The sequence below is a fragment of the Girardinichthys multiradiatus genome, chromosome 8 (genome assembly GCF_021462225.1).
Source record: "Girardinichthys multiradiatus isolate DD_20200921_A chromosome 8, DD_fGirMul_XY1, whole genome shotgun sequence".
NCBI lineage: Eukaryota > Metazoa > Chordata > Actinopteri > Cyprinodontiformes > Goodeidae > Girardinichthys > Girardinichthys multiradiatus.
This window is the reverse complement of record NC_061801.1, coordinates 36,669,511-36,695,138: the sequence shown is the minus strand read 5'-3', so window position 1 is coordinate 36,695,138 and position 25,628 is coordinate 36,669,511. Positions and strand designations below refer to the sequence as shown.

Sequence of the window (25,628 nt, the reverse complement as noted above, 5' to 3'; positions counted from 1 at the left end):
TTGGTGATGTATTCTACATGATGCGACACAGACATGAAAGCCTCGCACCGTCTTTGAAAGCCTTTTCATTCCAAATTCCAAAGTAACAGCGATGATCAAACAGCCCTCCCTGCAAATTGTGAAAAGAGTAACAACATGTGAAACACAAACCTTAATAAACCGGAGAGAGAGGGCAGAAGGGAAAATTTTCATTCTTTTGGTGGATTTCCCGCTGCACATCAAGCGGGAAAGACTGGCTTCTAAGGGTATTCCCACCCTTTGACTTTTTCAGATTTTGTCACTTTACAACCACAAACTTTAAGGATTCTTGTTGAGATTATATGTGACAGACAAAGTAGTGCATAGTAGTGAAGTGGGAGGAACATTATGTTTATTTATTTTATTTTTTTACAAATAAAAACCTGTGTGGCGTGCATTTGTATTTAGGCTCCCTGAGTCAATACTTTGTAGAATGTTCTTGTAATAACAGCTGTAAGTGTCTTGCCATATATCTCTTCCAGCTTTCCAAGTCTACAGACAAAACTTTCTGAGTCATTCCTTTTGTTTAAATAGCTGAAATTCAGATTAAATAGAAGGATATGTGAACATTAATTTTCTAGTCTTGCTTTGACTAGGCCATTCTAACACATGAATGTGCTTTGATTCTAACCGTTCCATTCTAGCTCTGGCTGTATGTTAAATGTCATCCTGCTGAAAGGTGAACCTGCCCCTCAGCCTCAAATCTTCTGCAGGTTTTCTCCTAAGATTGTCTTGTATTTAGCTCCATCTATCTTCCTGTCAACTCTGACCAGTTCTCTGCCCCTGCTAAAGAAACACATCCCCACATCATGACACTATCACCACCATGTTTCACAGTAGGGAGGGTGTGTTCAGGGATACATGCAGTGTTAATTTTCCACCATATACTGTAGAATGTTTTGATTGTTAGCCAAAATGTTTTATTTTGGTGTTATCTGACCAGAGCACCTCCTTCCAGATTTTCGCTGTGTGCAGACTTTAAACATAACCTCTGAAAGCTTTCTTTCGACAATGGCTTTTCTTCTTACCACTTCTTCATAAAGGCCAGATATGTGAGCAGGTGTGCTCTCAACCATTTCTCTTGCAGCTCCTTCAGAGTTACCATGAGACTCTTGGTTGCACTGGATTTTATTTAGCGTTATCACGATAACCTCAATACAAATGTATGCCAGACTTTTTATTTTTTCAGCACTAGAGGCCTTTATTTTTGATAGTAGGCAGACAGGAAGGAGGGGCAAAGAGAGGGGGAGACATTCATCAAAGGTCGCCGGGTCCAGGACTCAAACCCGGGACGGCCGCTTTGAGGACTAGCCTCCACATGTGGTTGTGCGCTAACCCCTACACCACCAGCGCCGCACCCTATGCCAGACTTTTCAACGCCTTGCTTTGCCACAGAACAAATGTAATCCATGGATCATTTTAACACCACTTTCTGTTGGTTTACTGTATAAAATAACAATAAAATTGCAAGGCGCTTTAGCAAAATAACAGCTGTTTTAAGTTGAGTTATATTATTGATCAAAAAATTATTATGGCAAATTAAAAAGGAACTCAACCTTGAAAAACTTGCTGCAGTAGTTAAACCTCAGAGTCTATAGTTAATTGGTGACTAGTTGAGCCAAGAAGATTTGTAATATGATTTAATAAACCTATTGCCCTTCAGCCACACCTCTTCATTACATAAGTAACCCCAACACCTCCTGCCTCCATGGCACATTCAAGTCAAACAAGCAGGTCAAAGGTTTAACTTGAAGTTTTGTTTATAAAGAAAGCGTTTCAAGGCATCTTTAAACAAATGCCATAACTCAAATAGGACCTGACCATTGTGTGTGAAATACATATACACATTAATGGATGGAAGAATTGTTGTAAGAGGCCTGCTTCTTGTTTCTTGGCAGCAGGTCAAACAGAAGGAGGAAAGCAAATAAGGAAGGAACTCTACAACCAGGGCTGCGGAAAATTTAGATATTGAAGAATTTAGCTCGAAATAAGCACAAACTAACAAAGAGAGTTAAAGCTGATAGCTTGGGCTAACATGCCCTTGAAAAATCAGATTGATTCCTGCATATTTTAGATAGTTTGGATGATTTTTGTGCCTCGTTTAACCATTAAGTGTTTTCAGTTTCACATTTAATGCTTCTGAGAGGAAAGTCTGGGTACAAAGGTGAGCTTCCTAACCGGTATAAATGTACCTCTACGCATTTCAGTGGCACCACTAACCTGCCAGAACAAAGTTAAGTAAAATTAAAAGTTCACCTGGGTGAACTTGCAATGAAAGAAGAACATAATGATGAAATGCTGGCAGGTTTACAGCATAATTAAATTGTCTACACAGTCATGAGCAAGACAGGTGATTGATAGTTGACAAGCAGAAAGTCATTAACATGCTCCACAAGGATAGTAAGGTACAAAAGCTCAGTGATAAAGACACTTGCTATTCACAGAAGGCTGTATGCAAGCATATTATCAGAAAGTTGGGTTGAAGGAAAACCTGAGGTAGAAAAAGATACTCAAGTAACAGGGATAACCACAGTTGATCGGTGCTTAGAGAGCCACCACACGCAGACGTCTCCAGGAAATGGTCTACAAGTTCTCATTCTTTGCATCACGCCACTCCTGAACTAAAGAAAACCTAAGAAGGGCATTAGTAGGGGTAAGGTGAAAAAGGTCTGGACTGTTGCTCACTGGTCCAAAGTCCTGCTCTCAAGTGATAATACTATTTCCATTTAATTTGGAAATTAAGGTCTTAGAGTTAGGAAGAACAGGCACAGAATCCAAGTTGCTTGAAGCTATTTACACAATCCTGTATCCAAATATATTAATGGATCAATGGATGGATTAATGGAAGATCCTATATTTCATAAACAATGTTTTACTGGTGTTATGTGATAATATACTTTTCTGTGAATTTAGTTAGGTTTAAGCCATTATTATAAATATATCACTACATTTAATGAATATACAGGAATTACCATTCTTTAAAATAAACTACTGAAATAAACTTTTCAGTCATTCTCTTTTTTATGGAGAAATACTTGTAAACCTTGAAATTGTTGTGTAGGGATACCTAAATATATCTACTTGTTGTAATTTGCATTATTAAAATAAACTTGTGTGGAGTGGGGACCCACACAGACTCGAGCCCAGGGGTCTCACAACCCTCTAAATCCGGCCCTGGTTATTAAGGAACATTACATTTTGCAGGAACCTAAAAAGCATATTCCAACCTATCAAATTTGCAGATTTTTGGTATTTTACAACCTAAAAGCATGAACTTGCAGACTATCAGAAAAAAATATGTATAGGACCTGAATTCTAAGTTTCGCCATAAAAAAAAACATACCTAAATAAAACTCTTGCCATGTCTTTTGACTTTGGAGCACCCTGCCAAGATTATTACTGGGGCCCATCTTGCGTCCCTTTAAGACATTTTTGGAGGTGCCCCCGATCAGTAAACCATTTGGTGCATAGTCTATTTTTTTCCTCCAAAATCACAGAAACTCGTCATCAGAATGTACTTTTGGTTGGATAATTATTACAAGATCAATATATTTCGTGTCATTATCAATTTCCAGGATAAAAAGTGCAACTCCAGTCTTAAAAGTTGTCCCATACCTAGAATATAGATATTTTTGACTTCTCCCCTGGCCAGCATGTGGGAGTCCAGAACCCGGTACCAGCCGTTGGGGTACACCGGCGGTAGGTCCCCGGCATCCCGCCTGCGGCGCACCTCGTTCGCAGCCCGCGCCTTTGTGCGCCCATCCTCGGCGATGTATCCCACCTCTTCCGGGGTCCGGAGCAGCTCCAGGGGGCAGAAGAGCAGCCGGTACAGCCAGCCCAGGGCGAGGACGGTGACTCCGGCTGCGATACAGAGGACAATCCCCTCTGCTGCACCGCGGAGCCCCGTAAACTCCCACCTCAGGTGGAAAGCACCTGAGTCAAGCGTCAGAAGGACGGCTCCAAGTCCCAGTCCCACAGCAAGACCTGCATTAGTGGACATGCTGCAGCTGTTACTCCCCTGCTCAGGTTCCGGTAGCGTCACAGATGTAGATTTACACGCGTGGACGCTTAAGCTGAGTGTGTGAGCCACACCTGAAGCTGTCAACGCGGGTTTTGGGAAGGATGATCTTCCACAGGCTGTTGCTTCAACACAGCAGCAGCGTTGTGGGTGAGTTAAGAAGGAAAGTCAACACCAAAGAACATTTGAAGGAAAGCTGACCAGAAGGTGTCACAATATTTTACAGAACTGGATTGGAGAACATCAGTGGTTCAAAGTTTCTGTGGGAAAGATTCATAGAGATGAAATAAAATATTTACATGCACTATAAAAAAAGACGTTAAATTACACTAAACATTTTCTGTTTGAGGTTATTTAGGAATACCAAAATTATTTCTATTTGCTAAATTCCAGAATAAGGAGAGTAACATTTATTAAGATCTATAATTTATTTTCTTCCAAGTCCAAAGTTTGCATAATATTTGTGTATTATATAAATGGTGCCACTTGGGTCAGACGTTTTGAGTTTCCATAAACAAGGTTGACTTTTGGGCCATTCCTTCTGACAGAACTGGGTCCGGTTTGCAAGCAGCCTTGCTCACACACCTTCTCAGCTCTACCCATACATTTTCTATATGACTGAGATCCAGGCTTTGTGACGGACACCCTAAAACATTGACCTTTTTGTCCTCAAGCAACTTTGTACCTAATATGTTGTTATGCTTTGGATAATGGTCCATTTGGAAAACCCATTAGTGCCCAAACTCTACCTTCCTGGATGATGTCATGAGATGTTGCTTCAGTATTTTCACATTAGGTTCTTTCCTCATAATGCACTAGCTCTTTCAGCCCATAGGTACAAGACTGGTGTGATGACACTCTGTCTGCAGCTTCGGCCAACATCTTCGCAGGATCTTATGCTTTAGTTCTGGAGTTCATTTGCACATTTGACCCCAAAACACTTTGATCTATCTCTAGGACACAGAACCGATCTAATTCCTGACCCGTATGACGGCTGGACATTCCCATGCTGTTAATACTAGCGTACAATCCTTGGTAAATTGTATCTAAGGATGAATCAGACTTATGGGTTCCAGTGGTTCAGTAGGAAGAGTTGCCTTTAAATACATCCACAGATGTGTTGGACTTTTCAACATTATTTGAAGCCATATTAATCTTAGTGTATGCAAACTTCTGATTAAAATCTCTAATTTTGATAATTTTATTGGACTTAAACAGGAAAAATGTTTACTCTGCTTTAAAGAAAATCTTAAAAAATCTTTGTGGACGGTGTTTTTAAACATCTGTTTTCAAACATAGTCTTCATTCAAAAAATCAAAAAATATATGAATATATACAGGTCCTTCTCAAAAAATTAGCATATTGTGATAAAGTTCATTATTTTCCATAATGTCATGATGAAAATGTAACATTCATATATTTTAGATTCATTGCACACTAACTGAAATATTTCAGGTCTTTTATTGTCTTAATACGGATGATTTTGGCATACAGCTCATGAAAACCCAAAATTCCTATCTCACAAAATTAGCATATCATTAAAAGGGTCTCTAAATGAGCTATGAACCTAATCATCTGAATCAACGAGTTAACTCTAAACACCTGCAAAAGATTCCTGAGGCCTTTAAAACTCCCAGCCTGGTTCATCACTCAAAACCCCAATCATGGGTAAGACTGCCGACCTGACTGCTGTCCAGAAGGCCACTATTGACACCCTCAAGCAAGAGGGTAAGACACAGAAAGAAATTTCTGTACGAATAGGCTGTTCCCAGAGTGCTGTATCAAGGCACCTCAGTGGGAAGTCTGTGGGAAGGAAAAAGTGTGGCAGAAAACGCTGCACAACGAGAAGAGGTGACCGGACCCTGAGGAAGATTGTGGAGAAGGGCCGATTCCAGACCTTGGGGGACCTGCGGAAGCAGTGGACTGAGTCTGGAGTAGAAACATCCAGAGCCACCGTGCACAGGCGTGTGCAGGAAATGGGCTACAGGTGCCGCATTCCCCAGACCTGGGCTACAGAGAAGCAGCACTGGACTGTTGCTCAGTGGTCCAAAGTACTTTTTTCGGATGAAAGCAAATTCTGCATGTCATTCGGAAATCAAGGTGCCAGAGTCTGGAGGAAGACTGGGGAGAAGGAAATGCCAAAATGCCAGAAGTCCAGTGTCAAGTACCCACAGTCAGTGATGGTCTGGGGTGCCGTGTCAGCTGCTGTTGTTGGTCCACTGTGTTTTATCAAGGGCAGGGTCAATGCAGCTAGCTATCAGGAGATTTTGGAGCACTTCATGCTTCCATCTGCTGAAAAGCTTTATGGAGATGAAGATTTCATTTTTCAGCACGACCTGGCACCTGCTCACAGTGCCAAAACCACTGGTAAATGGTTTACTGACCATGGTATCACTGTGCTCAATTGGCCTGCCAACTCTCCTGACCTGAACCCCATAGAGAATCTGTGGGATATTGTGAAGAGAACGTTGAGAGACTCAAGACCCAACACTCTGGATGAGCTAAAGGCCGCTATCGAAGCATCCTGGGCCTCCATAAGACCTCAGCAGTGCCACAGGCTGATTGCCTCCATGCCACGCTGCATTGAAGCAGTCATTTCTGCAAAAGGATTCCCGACCAAGTATTGAGTGTATAACTGTACATGATTATTTGAAGGTTGACGTTTTTTGTATTAAAAACACTTTTCTTTTATTGGTCGGATGAAATATGCTAATTTTGTGAGATAGGAATTGTGGGTTTTCATGAGCTGTATGCCACAATCATCCGTATTAAGACAATAAAGGACCTGAAATATTTCAGTTAGTGTGCAATGAATCTAAAATATATGAATGTTAAATTTTCATCATTACATTATAGAAAATAATGAACTTTATCACAATATGCTAATTTTTTGAGAAGGACCTGTATAGCAAGCTTAAAAGTAAATGCATAAGAAATAAAAAAATAATTACAAACATAAAATGAAATAAATAATTACAGTAAAATGTCTTCCTTTGTTAAAAACAATAAACTCACACAGTTTAACAAAAATAATTCTTCATTATTGTCAATCCAGACTGCTGGCTAAACAGAAATCAAATAAAACAAACTAAATTAAACTTAAATAAAATAAAATAAGAGTAAAATAAGATTAACATTAAATTTAATGTTTAATGTCTTTCTTGCTTTTCTCTACCATGATGTTGTCCCACCTCTTCTGAAGTAAAACATCTTACATTAGCTAATAATTGGTAACTATGTTCAAATTTCTAATTATCCAGTCCTTATAAAACTTCTTGGAAACTTTGAGTAACATCAGGATGAATATAACAGTATAGAAACAATGTACAGAAACAACTTTACTCAAAGTAACAACAATAACAGCGATTCTCTGTGTGTATCATTCAAATATGATGTTTTAATTCAAAGGTTTCAGGATTTATTTGAATTATTTTTTGGGGCCTAAAGGAGGTTTGCACATCTAAAAAGATTTAAATCAACTCTTAAAGAAATGTCTTTCTGGGGTTCCACCAGGATCACTTCTCGTTGCTGCAAAGACACCAAATCTGTCATCCAACCGCTTCTTCGGATGTTCTTTGAAAAGTGAGTTCCAGGCTTTGTATAAGTCATCGCATAAGTATTGTATAAGTCACTGGCCATTCTGTTAGTCTTAAGGTATCATTTGTCAGCAACTAGACAAACATTTGAGTTGTTTCAGCAAATGGTTTTAATTGTGAATTAAAATAAAACCATTCAGGATAATTTTCAATGGTAGAACATTTTGAGCAGGTCAGTTGGAGAGTGGAGGAAGAACAGCCATCATCATTAATGATACATAACAGAGGGGGCCTCATGTCTTATCCATGGTAAACTAGGCAGTTTCACACAATTTACACTGAATAACTGTAATCAGTTGAAAATGTTTTGAAAACTTAGAAAATCAGTAAACACACTTGTTTTAATAAGTTACTCAAATGAAGGTTAAACATCTTGGACTTGGATGCAGCCAAAGTCCAAAGAAAAACCTAGAAAGACCTTGAGAAACGCTAGAGAACTAATAACCATGTTCACGTTGAAAACCTAGGAACATCCGCAGAACCCTGTCTATTACCAGCCCCGAGAGTCAGAACTGCTGGGGGTGGGGGGAAGAGGGGGGCTGGAACAAGCGACTTGAGATTTTTGGACAATTCTGTGTCTAAGGCTGCATGTAATCTCTCTTAAAATAGTTATTAGTCCATTACTAGACATACAGCCTGGTATTAACTCGTCAGCCCTGTATGCATGAATAAATCAAAACTTCACAGTATCAAAGTCCAGAGTTTTATCTGATGGATACTTACAGATATTACTAGAAGACCGGTTAGTGTAACCAATCCAGACTGAAGGAGTTGATGTAATTTTGCCTTTGGCTGTAGGGCAAAATGTGCCAGACCTATAATGACACACCCAAGGACAACATCTGTAGAGAGACTTGAAGGCAAAGACAGTGTAATGCTTTCAGAATAGGTAAGGTAAGTTTATTTATATAGCACTTTTCAGCAACTAGACACTCAAAGCGCTGTACATACAATCACAAAGCAAATAAACACAGATACAGACACAGAAAAACAAATCAAATGATAAAATCAAACAACAGAGGTACTTTAAAAAAGTAAAATAAAATAAACAGAATAGAATGATGGACAAGAAAATGAAAGGAAAATTGGACTGAAAACCCAACTAATCATGCCTAGATGGCACAGTCAAAGGCCACTCTAAACAAATAAGTTTTTAATCTTGATTTAAAGCAACTTAGGGTTTCAGCGGTTTTACAGTTTTCTGGCAGTTTATTCCAGATTAGTGGAGCATGAGAACTAAAAGCTGCTTCTCCATGTTTGGTTCTGGTTCTGGGTACGCAGAGTAGATTTGAACGAGATGACCTGAGAGGTCTGGGTGTTTGATACACTGACAACAAGTCTGTAATGTATTTTGGTGCTAAGCCATTCAGTGATTTATAGACTAACAGAAGTATTTTAAAGTCTATTCTCTGAGCTACAGGGAGCCAGTGTAGGAACTTTTGAACCGGGTTGATGTGCTCCACTTTCTTAGTTCTAGTGAGGACAGCAGCGTTCTGGATCAACTGCAGCTGTCTGATCGACTTTTTAGGCAGACCTGTGAAGACACCGTTGCAGTAATCAATTCTACTAAAGATGAACACATGAATTAGTTTTTCAAGGTCCTGCTGGGACATTAGTCCTTTAATCCTGGAGATGTTCTTTAGGTGATAGAAGGCCGACCTTGTTACTGTCTTTATGTGCCTCTGAAGGTTCAGGTCTGAGTCCATCACTACACCCAGGTTTCAAGCCTGACTGATGGTTTCTAGCTGTATTAACTGAAGCTGTGTGCTAACTTTTATCCGCTCCTCCTTTGGTCCAAAGATTATTACTTCAGTTTTGTTTTGATTCAGCTGAAGAAAATTTAGGCCCATCCATGCATTGATTTCTTCTAAGCATGTACCCAGCGCTTGAATGGGTTCATGGTCACCTGGTGACATCGTAACGTATAGCTGTGTGTTGTCTGCATAGTTATGATAACTTACGTTGTTGTTTATTAAAATCTGAGTTAGGGGGAGCATGTAGATGGGTCCTAAGATGGGCCCTAAGATGGACTCTTGGGGAACGCCACATGTGATTTTTGTGCTCTCTGATGTAAAGTTACCTACTGACACAAATAGAAGTAGTTTATTTTGTACTTGCACCAGTTAAACAGAGGGTGGAAGAAAAATTCAGACACACATTTTGTTGCATTTTTCATAACCTTCCAGTATTTGCAATAAAGAGGCTTGCAGTTTTAAAAAAAATGCTGCGTGCAGTTTTTCATCGAAGTGACAAATAGACTTCACTCCTTAAAAGTTTGCTTTCTCTCATTTCAGCACGTAGACCTGATTTATTGCTTAAAATAATGTCTTATCTGTTTTTCCCTGTTAAAAAGTAATTTACAACTCAGATCTGAAAGAACATTGGCAATAGCTTTTAATTAACCTTTATAATGTTGATTATCCAGACGTTCAGGTAAGAAACTAATCAAATGCAGCAGGCAATCAGCCAATCGGCCCTACCCTGTTAAACAGAAAAATCCTCTCCAGGGTATTGTGAGGGTGTGCGAAACTGCTGGGACTTCTTCCCGGGTCATCAGAGACATTAGAAACATCTTTATTAAGGAGAAAGGTTATATTTTCAGTTCAGGTCGGAGACGTCTTAAGCTATGAAGTAGGACAAACAGGTTCAAAGGGTATTTCATTCCAGCAGCTATTACCTTTATATATGCCACATGTATGAACAATAGGTGTACTTTTGCTCATGTTTATACCTTCATCCTTTACTGCCAGCCGTAAACTAAATTGCCCCTGGTGGGTAAAAGATACCTGGACTTCATCAGAAACACTTAAATTAAAAGTACTGTACAATTACTGTTTCTGTTGTTGTAAAACAGTAATATCCAATCAAGAAATAATAAAGAGAAAAGGCGCTGATTACTGTGTACAAATAATATTTTGTCTGCAACAAAACAATATTTATCATGTCAGGGTATTTCTTGTTTTGCATGTGCCATATTTTGTGTACTAAAGATGGTCCATAAACCATCAAATCAACCAACCAGCCAACAGACTAGATAATAAACAAACCAAATGACCAAACAATCAACCAGTTAAAAACCAAGCAAACAAGTTCCCAAAATACCAACAAACTGAACAACCAACACATCAAATGTTCAACCTACCAACCATGAACCTACAGACCAACCAACCAACAACCAACCAATTATTCATCCAAACAAACAAACAAACAAACAACCAGCCAACAGACCAGTCAACTAAACTGCCATTTGATAAGTTAATCAAACAACCAACACACCAACTATTCAATCTACCACCCATGATCCGACAGACCTACTAATCAACCAGCCAACCAATTAATCAGCTACCCAAATTAACTTTACATAATCTGAGAACTTAAATATAATATAATATAATATAATATAATATAATATAATATAATATAATATATACTGTGAACTGTCACACTGATGTTTATTTGATGTTTTTTCAAGTCAATGAAACAGAATATCACACAACATATATGGCTGCATTTGAAATTATTTTACCACCAGTAATTATTAGATTTGTTGGTAATATTAAGAATCAAGATTTCATCTAAATTTCATCGTTTATTCGTACCTTTAGTCACAGCTTCAGCCTTAAACTTATTCGACTCCCCATATAATTTTATTCAACTGTGTTGAAGCAGACACAGATATAACATTAGCAGGACACCAGCAACTGAGAACTGGAGTTTGATACATCCGGTTCAGGGTTTTTGGAGACTTCTTTTAGTATCTTGTGGTCTGCTTGCAGGATGAATGCTTGGATGGCCAGACCTGGGTATTTTGGAAGTTTTTTGGAATGTTCTTGAGATTATTTCCATGAAGGGGATTGGCTGTTTTCAAATTCTTTTGAGACATCTTTAAGTCTCTTACCATACTCCTAAGCTGCCACACTCTTCGTGGATTTCATGGAGTTTACTCTTACTTCAACAGTTGGAAACTTTAAATTAAAGGTCTGAGCTGTAAACAAGAGAAACCTCCTTCTCATCATGTGCTTCTGATCTGAAACACCTATTTGTGCTTTAAGCCATTTTATGATGGTAAGAAAAACACACAGGCAACTGCTGGGTGTCCCAGTTTTTCATGACTGTAGGTCTCAGCCTATCAGTGTCACTTAAACTCAAAACAACTGGTCCAGAACTGTTATCATTTCAGAAATTAGTCAACATAAGACAGTTGGAGTCAAAACACGAATTGGATATGGTTTTTCTTGCTTGCATTTCCTTTCCTTTGAATAATTATAATGCACTTTTCACATGTATCAACAAACAACAGCTCTTGATTGCCTTCGGTTGCAAAACTCATAAATGGAACAAACCGAAGAGATTTGGAACGCTAGATTTGATCAGTTTGTAATTATCACTATTATTCCATTTTATTCATGTTTTAAGTTTCGTGCTGTTCTTTGCAAGCAGTTTGTTTTTAATCTGTGCAAGGTATTAAATAAACAAACTTGATCATTCTGGCTACTATTTATAAGCCTGATACTCCTAACCCTTTTGGATTGGATGTGAAACATCTTGAAGAAAGAAGAGAAGTTAATTTGCTTTCTATTTAAGCACTTAGTAATTGATTTTATGGATCACAACAGTGCAAACTTTACATCTCTGCATTAATGGCAAAAAAATTGGTTATAACACTTGAAGAATTGTTGCATAAAGACAGGTACTATCCGGGGTTATTTTTTTGCAAACTTACTGACCAAATGGGAGTTGTGTCAAGGTGGAATTAAAATATTTTGAAAGCTGTCAAAATATAATATTTATAATTTATTTTATTTTATTTGTTTTGACTGGTTTCACTTTACAAATTAAAGTCATACAAATACTGAACAGAATTTTCAATCTACTCCTGTAACATACCCTGTGGAGCAGCCCTGCTGGGTAACAGGGTTTACTGAACTAACTCTGGGTTTGGTCTAGTTTTTGGTACAAGAAAAGTGTCAGAAATCGTATGATCTTTTCTGGGGGAGCTTGTAGAAATTGGAGCGCAAATACTCCTTGTATCGGGACCACCTTCAGTTTGCTTATCGCTGTGGAGTTGGAGTTGAAGATGCCATCATACACCTGCTTCAACAAACCCACTGTCATCTGGACAAAGCCATCAGCACTGTGAGGATCATGTTCTTTGATTTCTCCAGTGCATTTAACACAATTCAACCTGATTTGCTTTGTCAGAAACTCCAGAAGACTCAGGTGGACGCCTCAATGATCTCCTGGATCAAAGACTACCTGACAAAGAGACCACAGTTTGATCTCATCTGCTGGGGGAGCAGCATCAGAACCAGGGACTTAAAAAAGCTCAACAAGCTGATAAAGAAGGCTGGCTCTGTTCTGGGGACTCCTCCGGAACCTCTGGAGATCATTGTGCAAAGAAGGATTCTTCATAAAATGAAGAACATTATGGAGAACCCTGAGCATCCTCTTCATGAGACTGTCCTACAACAACAGAGTGTCTTCAGTCAGAGGCTTCTTCAGAGGTGCTGTAAGACGGAGCGCTACAGGAGATCCTTGCTGCCCACAGCCATCAGCATCTACAACGGCTCTTTGAAGAAACCTGCATAATGAGCCACAACAACATTTAATTTCCCTTTGGGGTGAATAAATTATTTATTATTGAATTTAATTGAATTGAATTTAGGAGAGGTGATCAGACTGAGATTAGATGTCTTATCATTTTCCAGATTGATATATTTTCGAGCATTTTTGTTTTAACAAATCATCATTTTCGGTCACATTGCAGGACCAGGCCTCTGCTTTCGCACAATCTCTTTGGTTGTTTGAACCCTTTTTTAACTGTAAGATATGCAGGCTCAGAGGCAGACAATCAAGTGCAGCTGTTCACTCACGGACAGTCACATGCCTATGCTGTCAGTGGAGGAGCAGATCACCATAGCTACAGAATACTGCCTGTCTGAGGGAAGGGAGGAGAAGGCCAAAGCTTGGCCCTTCAAGGTCAAAGTGACTAATACTGTAATATACTTGTCAGATAATTAATATCTAAGGTGTTCTAAGTGGGTCTACAACAGATCTCTATGGTTTTTGTCATTAGAACTTTCAAAATAAAGTTTATAGATACTTTATAGATATATATAAAAATAAAGAAGCCTCTAAGATTTACATATTACAGAGAATGTTGTATATTACTAATGGAAGTAAACCCGTCCTTAAAAGACAACCATCCTGGACTTTCAAAATAAGATCTAAGAATGCCCTACAACATAAAAGCTGACATTTTCTATTGTTACTATCCACATTTAAAGCTGATGAAATAGTACACTGGGAATTTAGCATAGGAAGCAGGTTCTATATAACTAATGGAACTAACTAGGATCTGAAAGGACACCTACGCTGATCTTTCAAAATAAGACCTATACTTGCTCTACAAAATAAAAGCCCTCATATTTCACACAGCAGTAACTTGCCGTGTTGGGCTTAAAACTACTGCTGGAACTCAACCAGTATTTCTTTATTACGAAAAGGAAACGAGACATTAACTAAGCAAAGACAAACAGATCTTCAGCGCCATCTGCTGTTATTTTTGTGAACTTAATAATGAATAAAATAATATAGTGGAATTCCTTATTAAATTCAATAGAATTCTTATTTTATCGTATTTATGATTAGTACAATAAAAAGTGGCAATAAAAATTACTTTAATATTAATTTTTTTTTGTATTTGTTTATATTGAAGAGTTAAAGTACAATTTTCTTCTTATTTTGGTTTGCGAACACTAAAAACCTCAAGATGCTGAAACATTTACATCTTCTCACCACCTTAAACACAATTAATTTTACCAAAAAACAAAAGAAGAACATCTTTTGTTGTTTTCATTCATTTATTTTTTATAAACCATCACTACTGATCGATGGCTTGAGAACAAGCACAAGCTCTTTACTCTGAGTAGACTGTGGGAAGGTTGGGCAGGACGCTGGTCCAGAAATTCACAAAACGAATCCTTAGCTTCTCATGCACATAGCTGCTATCCATCTTGGAATGGATCTCCAAGAACTTGTGTCCATTGGATGAGAATGCTGGCCACGAAGCAGGCACGCTTAGACCTCCTGTGTTAGGGTTTCTGGGACCACAACCAGACAGAAAAAAAAAGTCAGTAATGTGATCTATTTCTGTGTTTGATACTGTATTTTGTGTTGTAATTATACCCCGTCTTGGCAAAGTTGGTCCAGTAGGCAATCATGTATCCAGACACATCACGATGTTTCGGCCAGTATCCCAGTGGCGTGGAGAAGGGCTTTCCAAAGACGTACTGTAGGTCATCAGCGTGGTCAGCTCCCACCCAGGTAGGGTAGGGTGTGAGGATGCCTCCCAAACGGCTGGGCTCAGAGAAGAGGTACGAGTAGGTGCGACCAGTTCTTTGGTGGAGAACAAGAGGATGCAACAGATTAAATCAATGGACACCACTTAAAGCTATGGAATATATAGCCTCACAAAAATATTCATAACCCTCAAACCTTTCCACATTTTGTCACGTATACAAAATTAAACAAACCTTAATGAACTTTACTTTGTGAGGCAGACGAACATAAGGCAGTGCATAAATGTGGTGTAGAAAGAAAAATAGTACATGAGTTTTCTTCCAGGATTGCTTTATCTTTTGCTCCATCCGTTTTCCCATCAGTTCTGACCTGCTTTCCTGTCTCTGCACAGCATGATGCTGCCACCACCATGTAAATGGTAAACGGCCTGCACTTGTATAGCACTTCATCCCCCAAAGCACTTAACACTACAGTGATCCACCCATTCATACGCACATTCACACACTGACAGTGGTAAGCTACATTGTAGCCACAGCTGCCCGAGAAGTGACGCTGCCATACAATCGGCACCACCGCCTTGCCTGCTGACACCATCAGCAGGCAAGGCGGGTGAAGTGTCTTGCACAAGGACACAACGACTGAGACGGGCAGAGCAGGGGTTCAAACCGGCAACCCACCAATCACGGGATGAACCCCTACCACCGTCGCCACTGTCACCGTGCCACAGAGGGGGTGGCGTACAGTGTTAGCTTCACAGCGTTTTGAATGTTGGACAAAAAGTTCAGTTTTGAAGCATTTTCTTCTACATGTTTGCTGTGTCCTCTACATAGCTACAAACCAACATCTTGTGGCTACCACTGAGATCTTTAGATCTTCCCATTCTTTAGTTATGAGCAGAAATGTACAACAACGGGAGACCTGACATTAACATAACACTCTTTCACAGAGGCCGACTTGTGGAGGGCAGAGCTAATTGTCCTGTCCACCGATTTTCCCACCTGAGGTGTGGAACTCTGCATCTCCACCAAAGTTACCCTGGAGCTCTTTGCTGCTTCTTTGATTAATGTTTTCCTTACCTGGCCTGTCAGTAAGAAGATGGCCATGTCTTGGTAAGTTTGCAGTTTGCAGCCATACTCTTTTCATTTTCAGATGATGGATTGGACAGAGATCTGTGAGATGTTCAAAGTTGAGAATATTGTTTTATATTCTAACCCTGCTTTAAACTTCCCCACAGCTTTCTCCCTGACCTGTCTTCCTTGGTCTTCATGATGCTGGTTGTTCACTAATGTTCTCCAACAAACCTATTGGGCCTTTACAGAACTGCTGCATTTATGCTGAGATTAAATAACAGACAGGCGCACTGCGTTTACCAATTAGGTGAGAGTATTATCCAACATTGAGTCCTTCTTCAACTTCTGTAGAAATTACTAAAATAACCAAGAGTGATACTTGTTAATACGGATCTTTTTCTTACCCAGCATTGGAGGCATGAAGATAAAGAGCAGCCTGAGTGGGAATCAGGAAAAGGTAGTCTGTCTCGATGGCCACAACAGTCTTTTTAACAGTCTCCCTGCTGGGGTTGGATCCCCAATCTGAGGTGTATGTGGAGAAGGCATTTTGCGAACCGAGCGTTCCTTTCTCCTTGGTAAAGGAAGCCAAGAGCCTCTTCACTTCATCACTGCAGTCAGGAGGAGAATGTTTGACACTTAAATCTAATGACACATTTTTTCTTTCCAGACAGCCAGATTTCTCTTAATCTTTGAAAGCGGTTTGCATTGATCTCCAGGAGACCTGTTGATCAAGACCACTTTAGAAGATAACAAGAAAATCTGGATTCTTGAAAGCAAAGGCGAAAGAAGTTCTGGGTTGTTTAAAACTGCTCCCAACATACTAAATGTTTAGAGAGTCCAGGAAGTCTACTTGAACTCACATAGGGGTGTCCAATAGGGCAGAGTTGACTGATGGGACATCCAAGCCTGTAAAGACGTGACCATCCATGTCATTGGCTCCGGCAATGTAGTCGACGTTGGCCGCATTGTGGAACAGTTCGGACGGGTCATCCGGCAGGAAGTCGCCATCAATCACAGGAGACAGAACCAGGTTGTACACCAGAGGGGCTGACCAATGGAGATACGTAGTCAGATAAATCATCATGCACACTGCTGACCACAAGGTCACTGCTGACCACAAGGTCACTGCTGACCACAAGGTCACTTGTCAAAATGTAGCCAAATTTGCTTTAATGTTACTAATCAAATGTCCTGTGTATTTTGTTGGCAAAACACAAAATAAGACAAAATGTTATTGTCTATGTATTTTGTGTATTTATTTATTTATTAAACAAGAAAACATCTAAGGCTTCATTGTGTTTAAAAGTAAGTTATCTAATTGTACTTCATTTAACAGTTATTAGCTGGTGTTATGATTCTGGCACGTTTGCTCTACCCTGTCTCCCTGGATGCAATCAGCAGATTAGATGCACCTGGTGGCTGCTGCAGTGTAGTGCAATCTGTGGGATGCCAAGCACCTGTGTCTTCCCTCATATATACTGACTGTGACAAGCAGACGGTGCCAGATTTTTGAAAGCCATCGTGAAAGTAGATATCCAGCGTTTCTTCCAGTCTGATAATTGTTCTTGACCTTGCCTTGCCTTTTGGATTTATGCCTCTGCCTGCCCCCCCCTTCGGACTATTTGGATTTTGGTTGTCGACCTTGTTTCCTGCATCTGGTTTATGCCTCTGCCTGCCCCTTGTCTGACGCCTCTTGTTCCGATCGTTGACCCTGTTTCTGTCCTTGGATTATTGAGCCAGCCTAGCCCTCGGATTATTCAGCCTGGAGTCACTTCTTACCTGTGCTGTGGAGATCACCGCCTGCCGCCCACTGAGGTTTCCCCTCTGGGTTTCCCCTCTGGGTTTCAAGTTCCACTCAAGACAAAAGCCGGTTAGTGGCTTTTCTGATCCCTGCAAAATCTGGAGGGACTACAAGTCACTAATCCCTCTTTCTGCCTCAGTGATTCCTGGAAGCTGTGAGGAGTGTTACCTGTGTGACGTTTTCCTGTGGCTGAATAAACCTTTTAAACTTTCAGTACTGTGTCTGGCTGAATCTTGGGTCCGCCTTTTTCTGATTCATAGCAGCTGGACATATTTTAATTTCTGTCCCTGTACATCTGTGCGTTTTCCCTGAATGTCCCGCCTCCTCCCACAGTCCACAGGTTGCCTATTAGGCATCTAAATTAAAGCAAAAGGATTTTTCTAGACTTTTTCACTCCAGTACCTCAACACTTTCCATAAAAACATCCTTTCAGGGCTGAACATGATAAAAAGTTATTAAGAAACTTTGCGTATTCACGGAATAATGTTGCCATATGGACAGGGTCTTAAACTTGGGGGACATATCATGCAAAGTCCACCTTTTTAGCCTTTTAAATACATTGTGTTGTGTACTTGGAGTCTGTAGGAGTTCAGTTGAAAGTTGAATTCAGTCCCTCCAGGTGCTGCATAGATATCTTTAGATTTTGTTTGAGTCATATTTTTCAATCCGTTCAGTTTTCTCATTTCTCTATTACGTTTTTTGAACTATTACGTCACAGTATTTGCTGCAACACAGCGAAACAAGGTAATGGACTTCCGGCTAACCAATTTCACATATCTGCCATTTTTATGTCTTGCTGCCATTTTGTAGTCCAAGATCAAACATACAACGAAGTATTAGACTAAGAGATTTATTTTTAAATTACAAGAATAAAGTCATAATATGAGAATAAAGTCGTAATATTAGGAGAATAAAGTCATTTTACGAGAATAATGTCGCAACATGAATGAGAATGAAGTAATTACAGCTCCTATTCCACAAAACAAGCTATTTCTTCCAAGTCCGTGTGGTTCTTTCTTCAAAACAGACACAGTCAAATGCACAGTTGTTTAAAGGTCCTAAAACTGGTACTAATTTGATGCTGATGTGCTAAAAGATTAAGAATGTCCGTATTTGTGAAACCAATACTAAAGTATAACTTCACATGATCCTCAACATTGCTGAAAGACTTCATCTGATTAAGGGTTCAGTTCCTTCGAAACTATGGACACAGCAAAGCAGTGAGCTGCAAGTAACGTGAAAATAACAACAAAATTTATTTTAGACAAGAATGTATTGTGTTGATATGATGCTCTGCCCATTGTTCTGATAGCAGGAGTATCTCTGCTTATGTTAGTGCTGTGTGCTGCTTTTAGCTCCTTATAGACATAATCATACTGCATGTTTAGGATAGTACTCGTACTCGTCGTCTTCCGCTTTATCCGGGACCGGGTCGCGGGGGCAGCAGACTCAGCAGAGACGCCCAGACGTCCCTCTCCCCAGACACCTCCTCCAGCTCCTCCGGGGGGAGCCCAAGGCGTTCCCAGTCCAGCCGAGAGACATAGTCCCTCCAGCATGTCCTGGGCCGTCCCCTGGGCCTCCTCCCGGTGGGACGTGCCTGGAACACCTCCCGAGGAAGGCGTCCAGGAGGCATCCGGTATAGATGCCCAAGCCACCTCAACTGGCTCCTCTCGATGTGGAGGAGCAGCGGCTCTACTCCGAGCTCCTCACCCTATCTCTAAGGGAGTGCCCGGCCACCCTCCGGAGGAAGCTCATTTCCGCCGCTTGTATCCGGGATCTCGTTCTTTCGGTCATGACGCAAAGTTCATGGCCATAGGTGAGGGTAGGAACGTAGACCGACCGGTATATCGAGAGCTTCGCTTTTCGGCTCAGCTCTCTCTTCACCACAACGGACCGGCACAGCGCCCCCATTACTGTGGCAGCCGCACCGATCCGTCTGTCGATCTCCCGCTCCGTTCTTCCCTCACTTGTGAACAAGACCCCGAGATAATTAAACTCCTCCACTTGAGGCAGGAACTCCCCTCCAACCTGAAGAGGACAAGCCACCCTTTTCCAGTCGAGAACCATGGCCTCGGACTTGGAGGAGCTAATCTTCATCCCAGCCGCTTCACACTCGGCTGCGAACCGCCCCAGTGCATGCTGTAGGTCTTGGCTAGAGGGGGCCAGCAGGACCACGTCATCTGCACAAAGAAGAGACGAAATCCTCTGGTCCCCAAACCAGACCCCCTCCGGCCCTTGGCTGCGCCTAGATATCCTGTCCATAAAAGTTATGAACAGGACCGGTGACAAAGGGCAGCCCTGCCAACATGCACCGGGAACAGGTCCGACTTAGTGCCGGCAATGCGAACCAAACTCCTGCTCCGCTTGTACAGAGATCGGATGGCCCCTTGTAAAGGGCCCCCGATTCCATACTCTTGGAGCACCCCCCACAAGGCATCACGAGGGACACAGTCGAATTCTTTCTCCAGGTCCACAAAAGACATGTGGACCGGTTGGGCAAACTCCCATGAACCCTCGAGTACCATGTAGAGGGTATAGAGCTGGTCAGTGTTCCACGGCCAGGACGAAAACCACACTGCTCCTCCTGAAGCCGGGGTTTGACTATCGGCCGGACTCTCCTCTCCAATACCCTGGCGTAGGCCTTACCAGGGAGTCTGAGGAGTGTGATCCCCCTGTAGTTGGAATACACCCTTCGGTCACCCTTCTTATGTAGGGGGACCACCACCCCAGTCTGCCAATCCAAAGGCACTGTCCCCGTCCGCCACGCAATGTTGAAGAGGCGTGTCAACCATGACAGCCCCACAACATCCAAAGACTTGAGGTACTCAGGGCGGATCTCATCCAACCCCGAAGCCCTGCCACCGCGGAGCTTTTTAACCACCTCGGTGACTTCAGCCTGGGTGATGAAAGAGTCCAACCCCGAGTCCCCAGCCTCTGTTTCCACCAGGGAATGCGTGATGGCAGGGTTGAGGATATCCTCGAAGTATTCCTGCCAGAATCGCTTCGGGGCCAACCGGTAATCCTTCTCCATGGCCTCACCGAACTCCTCCCAGGTCCGAGTTTTTGCCTCTGCCACCGCCCGGGCCGCGGCACGCTTGGCCCCACGGTACCCGTCAGCCGCCTCAGGAGTCCCACAAGCCAACCACAGCCGATGGGACTCCTTCTTCAGCTTGACAGCGTCCCTTACTGCTGGTGTCCACCACCGGGTTCGGGGATTGCCGCCACGACAGGCACCGCAGACCTTACGGCCGCAGCTACGGACAGCAGCATCGACAATAGATGCGGAGAACATGGTCCATTCGGATTCTATGTCTCCAACATCCCTTGGAATCTGGTCAAAGCTCTCCCGGAGGTGAGAGTTGAATACATCCCTGGCCAAGGGGTCCGCCAGACGTTCCCGGCAGACCCTCACTATGCGCTTGGGCCTGCCAAGTCCGTCCGGCTTTCCCCTCCCCCAGTGGATCCAACTCACCACCAGGTGGTGATCAGTGGACAGTTCAGCCCCTCTCTTCACCCGAGTGTCCAAAACATGCGGCCGAAGGTCTGATGATATGACAACAAAGTCGATCGTTGACCTCCTGCCTAGGGTATCCTGGTGCCAAGTGCACTGATGGACACCCTTATGTTTGAACATGGTGTTCATTATGGACAATCCGTGACTAGCACAGAAGTCCAATAACAAAACACCGCTTGGATTCAGATCGGGGAGGCCATTCCTCCCAATCACGCCTCTCCAGGTGTCACTGTCGTTTCCCACGTGGGCGTTGAAGTCCCCCAGCAGAATAATGGAGTCCCCAGGAGGGGCGCTATCCAGCACCCCCGACAGGGACGCCAAGAAGGCCGGGTACTCTGCACTACCACTCGGCCCGTAGGCTGAAATGATAGTCAGAGACCTCTCCCCAACCCGAAGGCGCACAAGCAAACCCACCCCAGCCCGCCGCCTCTCCCTGTGGGCCACTCCAGAGTAGAAGAGAGTCCAGCCCCTCTCGAGGAGATGGGTTCCAGAGCCCACGCTGTGCGTGGAGGCGAGCCCGACTATTTCTAGTCGATATCTCTCAACCTCGGGCTGCACGTTGGCGCAGTTGGTAGCACTGTTGCCTTGCAGCAAGATGGTCCTGGCTTCGATTCCCGGCCGGGGGTCTTTCTGCATGGAGTTTGCATGTTCTCCCCATGCATGCGTGGGTTCTCACCGGGTACTCCGGCTTCCTCCCACAGTCCAAAGACATGCCAGTTAGGTTAATTGGTCACTCTAAATTGCCCTTAGGTGTATGAATGAGTGTGTGCATGGTTGTTTGTGTGTTGCCCTGCGATGGACTGGCGACCTGTCCAGGGTGTACCCTGCCTCTCGCCCATAGACTGCTGGAGATAGGCACCAGCTCCCATGCGACCCACTATGGAATAAGTGGTAGAAAATGACTGACTGACTGATCTCTCGACCTCCCGCACAAGCTCAGGCTCCTTCCCCCCCAGCGAGGTGACATTCCACGTCCCTAGAGCCAGCCTAAGCATATGGGGATCGGGCCGCCGAGGTCTCCACCTTTGTCCGCCGCCCAATCCTCTTTGTTTAGGATAGCATTATTACAGAAACAGTTTTGCATTGTTTTTGCCTTTTTTGTCTGCAGTGAAGTGAAACGCTCTTTGACCTGGAGGGGGGCGGGCTGTGAAGTGCCTCAGCAGCATTTAAAGAGATGGCACCAAAAAGAGTTGATCTCAGACACTCCTTAGAACAGGAGTAAAAGAGGAGCCTGTGGAGCTACAATAACATGGAGTTCAGACCAAAGCATTGCAGTTCCACAGACAACAACTGAATGATTAAGGTGTTAAAAGGAATGATTTAAAAGCACGATGTGTCCCCTTTAGACTTAAAGATGTCAAAAAGTTGGTACATATTTACCTATTGGCTCCAGTTTTTGTCCTTTTCATATCAAATAAATTTAATTTGTACTCAACAGGACTGTAAAACAACAAGATAATTAATGTTTTATCAGCCCAACACCTGACAAAACTGCTCAACATGTAGCCTGAAATAAGTGTGAAGATTACCATCAGGAGAGCCGGACATTTTGAGAGTTCCCCCTAAAGTCAGAGCTTTGGGATCAGTCATCTTCAGACACTTGGCCATGTTTTGATCAGTGGGGCAGTTGACTTTCAGGGCAACCTGGATAGTTAGGTTACAAAAACATCCCATTACTGATGTTTGTATTCCAGATAATCCATAAAAAACATAAAACATGTACCTCTTCAGCAAACTTGCGAGGGTTTTTGTTGACAGCCCAAGGGCAAATGGCGACACCGCTCTGGGAGATTGCTCTCCTAATAAATCCTTTGTTGTGAGGAGTGAGGATCTGTGAGAAAAAATAAAAATAAAAAATTTAAATACCTTCAACCTGATTTAGACTTTTCACTTTGGGCAGCTTCTGACCTGGAAATTAACACTGGCTCCTCCGGCAGACTCTCCAAAGAGGGTTATGTTGCTGGGGTCTCCTCCAAATGATCGGATATTTCTGTGCACCCATGCTATGGCAGCCTGCTGGTCCCACAGACCATAATTTCCTAAACAAAATCCAAATTTAAGTTTGCAAAAACAGTTAAAGGAACATCAGTTTTTTTTTAAAGGATACCTACCAGGCAGACCAGCGTCTCCGGTGCTCAGGAAGCCCAGGGATCCCACACGGTATCCCAGAGTCACCACAATAACATTTCCTCTGTCTGCAATTTCCTGTCCGCTGTACAGATAGTTATCCAGGAAGTTAGCACCAAACGAGGCTCCAACCAAGAAACCTCCACCAAAGATCCAGACCATGACGGGCAGATTGGTGGCCACTGAAAAATTACGGAAACATTGTAGTTACTATTGGCCAAATTCAGGCACACCCTGTGGTAATTCCAAGGATTTACCTGACTTGCTGTGAGGAACCCAAATATTCAGGTAAAGACAGTCCTCACTGCCGTAGACGTCGTTCAGGAGAACAGTCAGCTGAAGGCATCTATCCCTGAACTTAGTGGCCTTCAGAATACCTGATCAGAGACAAAAAACACACAAGGTGAGCATTTTAAGATGACTAAAGGCATATGAATAGAATTCTCAAATGCAGCAACATTTCTCAGCAAAGTGAAGTTTCTGCTTTATTTGTCTGTGTACGCATACTGTCTTCTTTTTTATTTAAATATATTTTATTTACATTTAGTAAAGATTTCAACTGAGACAAGTTTAACCAAATGATAGCATCCTAATATTATCATGACACATCCACAACCTGAATCTAAAATAATCCCAGTATAGAACAAAGATCCAATAATAATAATTAATATAATGAAGGGCATAATTGATAGAGAAATCTATGTATGAAAAAAGCAAACAAAATATAAACAAAAAAAATTCAACAAATTAAAATTATTCCAAACCACCTCCACATTATTATAAAATAAAATGTTTAAATAAAATAAAATGAAAATTAAATTGAATTGAAAGCCTAATTAGAATGCTATTTAGACGAATATGATATCACCACAAGCAATGTCAATAAAATATATGAATATTGCTACTGTTGACTTGCATTTTTTTAAATATTGATTAGAAAAATCACAAGAAGAAAAATAAAAAAAAACAACATACAATTGTTGTAACAATAAATTAAAAAATACAAAATTTAAAAGGGCTAAGTTAAAACAAAAGACTTCACATAAATACTGATTTGAATAAGAATAATGATATCAAATTTAATACATTTAAAAAGTAAGGAAAACTATATTTATTAGACAGCACAAAACATTATACATGTGTTATCTGAAAAAAAAAATACAATTACATTGTTTAAAATTAATTTAATTTATTTCAAAGCATAGAGAAATTAAAAGCAAACCATTTGAATAAAAAAGCTGAATTCAAGTTTCAGTCAACACAGCCAATCAAATAATGGGTAGGGAATTTAAGTTCTTAATTTAAATTATTATTTGAAGAATTTGTTGGATAATCTCTACCAGATATCACCTAGTAAATTTTTTTCAGCTCAGAAGAACACGACAAAAAGCCGTGAGGCTAAAAATGGAAGCAGGTTTTTTACCTCCTATAACAATATTTTCTGCAGTCTTTTCAAGCAGTAAAAGGGGATTAAGAAGGAAGTAATCCAATGTGATTTGTTTGCTTTACTTCAAAGTCTAATGGATTATAATTCATGTAGGGTACAAGGTGTGTAAATCTGCCGCTTTATGATGCTGTACTAAATAAGCAGACCAATCAGGACACCGTTGGATATCAACCCTTATAATAAAGTCCCAGGATGTATTCAGAAAGATCTGCACCATAAAGCTTTTTGAAAATAAGCAGACATAACTGTCAGCTCTGACTGATAACTACGCCAATAACTGGTTTACCCACCATCCCAGCCAGAGTGACGTGATGGCTTCTCAAACCTTCCAGGGACACCAGCAAAGGGAATGCCTTTGAAAACATCCATGTAGCGCTGGTACCCAAGATTGATATTTTGTCCCTCCACCATTCCTCCCTCGGTACTGACAACACCGAGCTGCAAAAGGTAAACGCATTATTTTACCAAATTGTTAACATATCTGTTTTATTGACAAAAAACTAGTAAATTAGATTATGTTTTTTAATCTAACATGACATGGAAGATGCTGGAATTCCCTGACGTGAGAAGTTTGTTATTGGAGAGGAACTTACGGAGATGGCAGAGACGGCCTCCAACAAAACAGTAGCAGCAACCAAAATTCCCAGCATTGTCATCCGCATTGAACTGTGAGCATCAGGCTGGCTGTCACCCACGTATTTATAAAGGAGATCTGCCCACCACACACCTCTCAGC

The 25,628-nt window shown here is 41.5% G+C and overlaps 2 protein-coding genes and 1 long non-coding RNA gene across 3 annotated transcripts in view; 1 reads left to right on the top strand and 2 right to left on the bottom strand.

Annotated features, from left to right (window-relative positions):
• zgc:92275 (cholesterol 7-desaturase nvd) overlaps window positions 1–4,159 on the bottom strand; it is a 21,611-nt gene extending 17,452 nt beyond the window's left edge. The window contains exon 1 of the mRNA XM_047373529.1: window positions 3,634–4,159. Within this exon, the coding sequence (XP_047229485.1) occupies window positions 3,634–4,018 (385 nt within the window). The 5' untranslated portion in view covers window positions 4,019–4,159. The remainder of the gene's footprint in view (window positions 1–3,633) is intronic.
• LOC124873054 lies at window positions 4,065–16,362 on the top strand. Its single transcript, XR_007039425.1, has 3 exons — window positions 4,065–4,186; window positions 15,881–16,043; window positions 16,169–16,362. It is a non-coding gene; the product is annotated as an uncharacterized LOC124873054 (long non-coding RNA).
• On the bottom strand, window positions 14,482–25,628 carry LOC124873051 (bile salt-activated lipase-like). Its single transcript, XM_047373528.1, has 11 exons — window positions 25,487–25,628; window positions 25,184–25,331; window positions 23,704–23,823; window positions 23,431–23,628; window positions 23,228–23,358; window positions 23,043–23,150; window positions 22,849–22,963; window positions 16,865–17,051; window positions 16,409–16,612; window positions 14,821–15,030; window positions 14,482–14,735 (listed from the first exon to the last, which is right to left on the bottom strand). Exons 1-11 carry the CDS (start codon window positions 25,553–25,555, stop codon window positions 14,552–14,554), a joined length of 1,674 nt encoding a protein of 557 aa, XP_047229484.1. The 5' UTR covers window positions 25,556–25,628; the 3' UTR covers window positions 14,482–14,551.